Source organism: Equus przewalskii, chromosome 14, assembly GCF_037783145.1.
Source record: "Equus przewalskii isolate Varuska chromosome 14, EquPr2, whole genome shotgun sequence".
Lineage (NCBI taxonomy): Eukaryota > Metazoa > Chordata > Mammalia > Perissodactyla > Equidae > Equus > Equus przewalskii.
In genome coordinates this window covers 81744952-81753297 of record NC_091844.1, presented here as the reverse complement: position 1 = coordinate 81753297, position 8346 = coordinate 81744952, and the positions used below count along the sequence as shown (strand labels likewise).

Here is an 8346-nt window from a genome sequence, read left to right as displayed (position 1 = left end):
AGGATCGCCTGCAGGCAGGATGAGAGCAAAGGCAGAGAGACGGGAAAGGGTAATGTGCGACTGAGGCACAGCAACTAGACCAACCTGATTTGCATTGAGGGTTTGCAAGGCAAGTAACCAGACGGGGTCAGGGCTGGCCTGGAGGCCTCACACAGTGAGAGTGTGGACTTCAGCCTGAAGCAAATAAGGAAACACTCAAGGTTTCTGAACAGGGGTGAGTGACATGAAAGCAAGCTGGAGCGTCCACAGAGAGAGATGGGCGGTGACGTTGAGGATGGAGTGAGAGGAGCAACCTGGAAGCTAGTTCTGAGGACCTTACTTTAGCAGATGTAAAAAGAAGACACCAAACACCTGAAGATGGAGTGATGAGAAACACTCATTTATACAGCACGTCTACAGTTTACAAAGGACTTTTGCTTCCATGATCTCTTCTTATCCTCAGAACAATCTGTAAAGGAGAACACTGATCACATTTCACAGTTTGAACTGCTCCCAGCACCGACGCGCTCACCTCTGGCGACGCTTCCTTGGTTGGTTTTGGGGCACTACCTTTAGTTATTTTTTTCCCCTCTTCTCATTATTCTTTCTCAGGAAAGGCTTTTTCTTCCGTATTTCCCCTCAAATACAGATGTTCACGGGCCTCTCCTCTTCTCCCGCTATATCCTCTCAGATGACTTCACCTACTCTCACGGTTTTAGACCTCACATATAAACTGCCGTCTGCCAAATCCTTACGCAGAGCTCAGTTCTTCCCGCGGAGCACCTGAGCTAGCTACACACGCTCCTGCCTGAACTCGCACGTTCAGCAAGCATGTCCGACACGAGGAGCACAAAGAGCAGTCCCAGGCCTCGAGAAAGGAGCCAGCGGGCACTGAGGGAGGGGTCTGGTCTCAGCGAGGGACAGGACTGGCAAAGCCACTGGAGCTCACAGGTACGTGAATCCTAAACAGTTATTTTTCACTATTTTGATTTTTGATTTCTATGTTAAATCTTTTTATACATAGCCTTAATTTCAAGTTGCTTTCAAGTATTCCTTTGAAAGCAAGAGGTTGAAAACATAAATTTGAATGATGCTCACAAGACCCTGTATGGCAGACAAGCCAAGTATTATTGGTCTAATTTCACAATTCACTCACTCACTTACTCACTGCTTTGTTCAAACATTTATGGAGCACTTTTTATGTGCCAGGCAAGCGGTGGGTGTGACAATGATTCAGACGAAGTCCCTCAAGGAGCTCACAGTCTAATGGTAAACCACTGAGTCAGCGGAGGCACAGAGTGGTAAGTGACTTACCCAATGAGGTAGAAATAGCTAGGTGCTTGGAAACGTGGGGCTAGAGCTGGACAGAGGGCAGGGCAGAACTAACTCATCATAAGTAAACCCCTTTGATTAAGGAGCAAGGTTGCATACATACACAAACACATTACAAAATCTGATTGCAAAAAGGTTAAAACAGTATCCAATTTTCACCATGATTGAATTCATGTCTTGCAATGAATTAAGCCATTACCTGATGGCATTTCTACACTTGCGCCTAAAGCTTGGGGCATGCCACCAGTCTGCTCAGACACGACGACTCTGCAGGGAGCTTGAGGTCCAATTTTAGCACTGGGAACCATATCGAAGGACTGCAGTTAAAGCCACGACCTTTAAATGCAGAGCACACTTACATGTAGAAGCTCGGAAAAAACTCTGCTCTAACCCTCATTCAGAGGATTCTAATAAGTTATAGATACCACAGAAATCAGAGAATTTGTTCCTTTCCATATATACATTATTTGGGCTGTACAAGGTGAAAGGTTTCACTTAGACATATTTCATAAGTAATTCAAACATTATACAGATATCTACAAAGACACCTCATTTAGATGCGTGTGTACACCCATCCAACGTACACCAGCTAATCGCAACGAGAACTTGGGTAAGGCAATTTCTTTTGTGATGCTGACACATGATCCTTGAGGAAAGGGCAGAGTGCATGAAGCACTGTCCACTTCAGGCCTGACCATCTGTTTCAGTGACACTCTTTGTGATGAACTTACTTCACTAGGCAAGATGTCTATCTCACTGACAAAAGCAGTGAATAATCATAAAAAGAGGTGTTTCTGAATGCGGAAACCATGATTATCCAGTAATCGAAGTGGTGGCCTACTCAGGCACAGCTGGCCGTGCCGCTGCTAAGTGAGGAGAAAACTTCACGATGACTGCTGCTGAGAATCAAACGACGCGTAATCCCCACAGGACGCTGCACAGGAGACTCCGCACACGAGCCTCCGCGCCGTCAGCTGCTCACTTCAAGCACTTCTTCACCTTGCTGCGGAGGATGTTCTGAAAACAAGAACCATCACAGACATTCTCCTAAGTGAGGCTCTGAAAGACAGACAGGCAATGGGACAGACAACTCAAGAGCTTAACACAATCCCTGAAGATCCCTGGTCAAGAGCCATATTCTTATGTGAAAGGCACATGTTTTCAGCCTCGAGAGAATAACCTGGAATCACAGGCGCTCCTGAGAGCTCCTGTCAGAGAAGGCGGCAGGCAGCAGCACCAGGGCACCACACATCTCGAGTTCTCCACTGGCATCAAAACCACAGGCAATTTATACAGTGGTTAGAAACAGTCTAAACTGTAGTAAGAATTACCTTGTAATTTTTTAACTCCTGTTTTTGTGGCTAGGAAGAGTAATCATATCTTTAAGGCTATAATGTGCATTTATAAAACTATATACATATTTAAAATCACCAGAATCTTAAATTTTTATAATCACAAAATGGGTACGTTTACCTTTATCAGGGCGTTCTGCGTGTTTGCTCTTAGATGAAGAGGCCCCCACACCTTTATTACTGGAGTGGCCCTGCTCCACTTCACATAAGTACACATCGATGGGGCCTTTGGTGCTCCGTATGTGTACTGTGATAGAGTCCTAGCAAAACACACATAAAACATCAAGAGGAATGAGAGAATTCACTAATTTCTTTTCCCCACTTACTAGACTACAGAAGTTTCAATGCACATTTCTGAACATTTAAATTCAGGTAGTTTCCTTTCTATCATCTAACCTGAGAAAATCACATACTTGGCTTCAGTTGCATTAACTGGCCGAATCATGTAGTTAAAACAGCAGCCTGAGCACACAGTGGTGGGTTCACAGCCATAATCTGAACACTTCAGGACTCACGCGCCCGTCCTTCTCTACTCAAGGACTCCTTCATGGAGTCTGTACTTGAGAGTCAAATCAGTGTTTTGACGACAAAAGAATCTAAAACTCCCTGTAGCCTCAAATGATAAGGGTGTGTTTGGAGTTCAGCCACTGATGAGGTACTGAGCTAACTCAAAGGACCATCCTTTCATCCACTTGAAAAAGAAAGATGAGATCAAGATGAAATATTGCTCATGTAATTTAAAATACTAAAATCCATAAGATATCTGGAAATTGGGTGCTTCTCCTGAGAATTAGGCTAAATTCCTAAGGAGCAGGTCCAGTTATAAAGGATTCCTCTGTGTTTTGACTGGGAGTGGGCTCAGCTGAAACATCCTGGCAGTTCTCTTCCCTTGCACGCACTTGGGCCTGGGCTAAGTTCCAGAGACAGCATGGCTCCCATCTCACTGGGATCCCATGAGAGGCACTCAGGGAGACAAGGCATATCAGAGGGTCTCAAAAACGCAGGTGTCATCCTTTCTACAGCTTCCTGGTACCAGACAGGCAGGCTGGAGAACATCTATGCTCAGCTTCTAGACTGCCAGGTCAGGGCTGGTGTGAATGGTACACCTCGTACAACTCAACAGATCAAAGAAACTCCTGTCGCTCAGACCTGGCAGCCAGCTGAAGACCTCATATTCCATGAAATCAGGGGCTGGGAAATGTCTTCTGTAAAGGGTGAGATGGCAAATATTTTGGGCTTTGTGGGCCATACCTTCCCTTCACAACTACAGAACTCTGCCATTAGAGAGCAAAAGCAGCCAGAGACAACATCCAAACAAATGGGCATGTGGCTGTGTCCCAATAATATTATTTACAAAAACCAGCAGGCTGGATTTGACCCGAAGGCCAGTCCACCTGCCCAGCACTAGATTCCCAGATCACCGTGGACCCTGACCACAGCGGAGTCAGATGCTCTCATCCATCGCTCCCTTACCTTCCCTATTGCTGGGACTGGCTGCCCAGAGGTCCATGTGCATCAGCTTTTAAACGGGCCTTTAAGAAATGTCATGGGCATGATCAAAAGGCTCAGCAAGATTTAGCAATTACAGTCTGAAGCAGCTCATAGCAGAGGAACAAAACCCAAAAACCTACCAGTCACTGCAGAATGGACTATCATGCCCCAAGGTAAGGAAGTCTGAAAGATTAGTGGTTACGTTTTTTTTTAAGTTTCAATATCTGTGAAATGACTCATATTGAATATAAATGTTACTTAGGAGACTTGGATGTATCTAAATCCAAATAAAACAACTAGGAAACATCATCAAGAAGTCACAATTTGAGTGTGACTGGAGGAAAAGAAAGCTGTTCCTTACTCGATGGATAACCTGCCGTCAAGTGACAACATGGGCTCTAATCTGAACAACAGCCAGATGATAAGGGAGGCGGGGGGTGAGGATACTCTTCCTTCCGAGGGAGGTGAAGCCCTACAGCAGCGGTGAGGACATCCCTGTGGGCACCGATGGTCTATCATGCGGTCAGAATTGACGCTCTGTCCCAAGAAGGGCCACACTCCTTGGTTCTGATTCCATCCTTACCAAGCAACCTTCTGAGCACAATTATCTTTCAATAGAAACTTTCCTACAAGGGAAAGAGTGTGCTCAGCAGCTGGCAGCTGGTAATATTTTCACTCACACAGCAATTTTACTCTTCATCTTGAATGTGTAACTTAGTGTTGTAGCTCATTCCTTAGTCTTTTATGAGTCTGGTTAGTCAGCCTGGAGCCCTGGCTGACACCAGGTCTGCCTTTTGGAACTTCAAGACTGAGCCAATTCTTGGTAATTCCTCTAAGAGGCGTTATAGGACAATGGTTTAGAACAAACTGAAGCCAACTATCTGGGTCTGAGTTCTGTCACTTACTGTCTGATTGCGAGAAAGTTAGTTAATCTTTCTGTGCTTCAGGTTCCTCATCCTTGAGAAGATAACAATCATGACTACTTCATTTTTTGTGTTATTCAAAACAAGTTAAAATGCGTAAAGTGTCCAGAGCAGTCTCAGGCATGCAGCTAACAGCACAGAATGGTTATAAAGCTTGTGTCACTGCAATACGGCAGAGCCTAAGCAGTTGGCCCACCTTTCTCTTTAAATCTTAAAAACGCAGGGCCACCCAGACTTACAAAGAAACAAAGAGTGAAAGCTCAGATAAAATTAGAAATGAAAGAGGAGAAATTAACAACAGACACCACAGAAATACAACAGATTATGAGAGAATACCATGAAAAACTATATGTCAACAAAATGGATAATATACAAGAAATGGACTCTTACAACCTCCCAAAACTGAAATCAAGAAGAAGTGGACAATCTGAACAGACCAGTCACAAGGAAAGAGATTGAAACAGCAATCAAAAGCATCCCAAAGAATAAAAGCCCAGGACCAGATGGCTTCCCTGGGGAATTCTACCAAACTTTCAGAGAGGATTTAATACCTATCCTTCTCAAGCTATTCCAAAAAATTAGGGGAGATGGAACACTTCCTAACACATTCTATGAGGCCAACATCACTCTGATACCAAAACCTGACAAGGACAGCACGAAAAAGGAGAACTACAGGCCAATATCGCTGATGAACACAGATGCAAAAGTTCTCAACAAAATTTTGGCAACTCGAATTCAGCAATTCATCAAAAAGATCATACATCATGATCAAGTGGGATTTATTCCTGGGACACAGGGATGGTTCAACATCCACAAATCAATCAATGTCATACAGCACATTAACAAAATGAGGAGTAAAAACCACACGATCATCTCAATAGATGCAGAGAAAGCATTTGACGAGATCCAACAGCCATTTATGATAAAAACTCTCAAGAAAATGGGGATAGAAGAAAATTACCTCAACATAATAAAGGCCACATATGACAAATCCACAGCCAACATCATACTCAATGGGCAAAAACGGAATGCCACCCCCCTGAGAAGAGGAAGAAGGCAAGGATGCCCACTCTCACCACTCTTATTCAACATAGTACTGGAGGTTTCGGCCAGAGCACTTCGGCAAGAGAAAGGAATAAAAGGAATCCAAATAGGAGTGAAGAAGTGAAACTCTCGCTGTTTGCAGACGACATGATCTTATATATAGAAAATGCTGAAGAATCCATTGGAAAACTAATAGAAATAATTAATAACTACAGTAAAGTTGCAGGGTACAAAATCAACTTACAAAAATCAGTTGCTTTTCTATACTCCAATAACGAACTTACAGAAAGAGAACTCAAGAATACAATTCCATTTACAATCACAACTAAAATAACCTACCTAGGAATAAATTTAACCAAGGAGGTGAAGGACTTATACAATGAAAACTGTAAGACATTCCTGAAAGAAACTGATAATGACATAAAGAGATGGAAAGACATTCTATGCACATGGATTGGAAGAATAAACATAGTTAAGGGCCCATACTACCTAAAGCAATCTACAGATTCAATGCAATCCCAATCAGAATCCCAATGACATTCTTCACGGAAATAGAACAAAGAATCCTAAAATTCATATGGGGCAACCAAAGACCGTGAATTGCAAAAGCAATACTGAGAAGAAAAAAAAAGCAAAGCTGGAGGTATCACAATCCCTGACTTCAAAATGTATTACAAAGCCAGTGATCAAAACAGCAGGTACTGGTACAAAAACAGGCACACAGATCAATGAAACAGAACTGAAAGCCCAGAAATAAAAGCGCAAATCTACGGACAGCTAATCTTCGACAAAGGTGCCAAAAACATACAACGGAGAAAAGACAGTCTCTTTGATAAATGGTGTTGGGAAAACTGGACAGCCACATGCAAAAGAATGAAGGTAGACCATTATCTCATGCCATAGACAAAAATGAACTCAAAATGGATCAAAGACTTGACGATACGTCCTGAAACCATAAAACTCCTGGAAGATAATATAGGTAGTACACTCTCTGACATCGAACTAAAAAGGATCTTGTCGAATACCATGTCTTCTCAGACAAGGGAAACAAAAGAAAAAATAAACAAGTGGGACTTCATCAGACTAAAGTGCTTCTGCAAGGCAAAAGCCACTAGAATCAAAACAAAGAGACAACCCACCAATTGAGAGAAAATATCTGCAAATCATTTATCTGACAAGGGGTTAATCTCCATAATATATAAGGAATCCACACAACTGAACAATAAAAAACAAACAACCCGATGAAAAAATGGGCAGAAGATATGAACAGACATTTTTCCAAAGAAGATATACAGATGGCCAATAGACACATGAAAAGATGTTCAACATCACTAATCATCAGGGAAATGCAAATCAAAACTACATAAACTACACCTGTTAAAATGCCTATAATCACTAAGACTAAAAATAACAAATGCTGGAGAGGGTGTGGAGAGAAGGGAATCCTCATACACTGCTGGTGGGAACGCAAACTGGTGCAGCCACTATGGAAGAGTATGGAGATTTCTCAAAAAACTAAAAACAGAACGACCATACGACACAGATATCCCCCTACTGGGTATCTACCCAAACAATTTCAAATCAACAATGCAAAGTAACATATGTACCCCTCTGTTCACTACAGCACTATTCACAATAGCCAAGACATGGAACCAATTTAAGTGCCTATCGACTGAGGACTGCATAAACGTGTGGTATATATACACACAATGGAATATACTCAGCCATAAAAAAAGACAAAATCATCCCATTTGCAACAACATGGAAGGACCTGGAGGGATTATGCAAAGCGAAATAAGCCAGACTGAGAAAGACAAATACCAGATGATTTCACTCATACGTGGAACGTGAACAAACCCACAAAGAAAACAGTTCAGTGGTTACCAGGGGAAGGGGAGTAGGGGGTGGAGAGGGTGTGAAGGGGAGCACTTACGTGGTGACAGACAAGAAAACAATGTACAACTGAAATCTCACATTGATGTAAACTATTATAAACTCAAAAAAAAAAAAAAATGCAGGGGTACCTACTTCTCTGGGAGCTGGAACATCCAATCTGGTTTCTGCGGGAGCTTTAACTGCAATAACAATTTGTTCATGGAAGGCTTGGATGCTATGAATATCTTGATATGTCACATACGCAAGTGTGAAAATCAGTCAAGGATCTCTAAGCAGAACACTACTTATTGGGGAGGTAACTTCTCTCTCATGATACAGGAATGCAAGTG

General features: G+C 42.6%; 1 protein-coding gene across 4 annotated transcripts in view; it reads right to left on the bottom strand.

The window, feature by feature from the left end:
- Positions 1-358: 358 nt before the first annotated feature.
- The window catches only part of E2F6 (E2F transcription factor 6), a 21830-nt gene continuing 13842 nt past the window's right edge, over positions 359-8346 (bottom strand). For all 4 annotated transcript variants that reach the window (XM_070574453.1, XM_070574454.1, XM_070574455.1 and 1 more), the window contains 3 exons: positions 8150-8264; positions 2785-2923; positions 359-2328 (listed from right to left, as the gene is read on the bottom strand). In XM_070574453.1, the coding sequence (XP_070430554.1) occupies positions 2282-2328; positions 2785-2923; positions 8150-8264 (301 nt within the window). In that variant the 3' untranslated portion in view covers positions 359-2281. The remainder of the gene's footprint in view (positions 2329-2784; positions 2924-8149; positions 8265-8346) is intronic.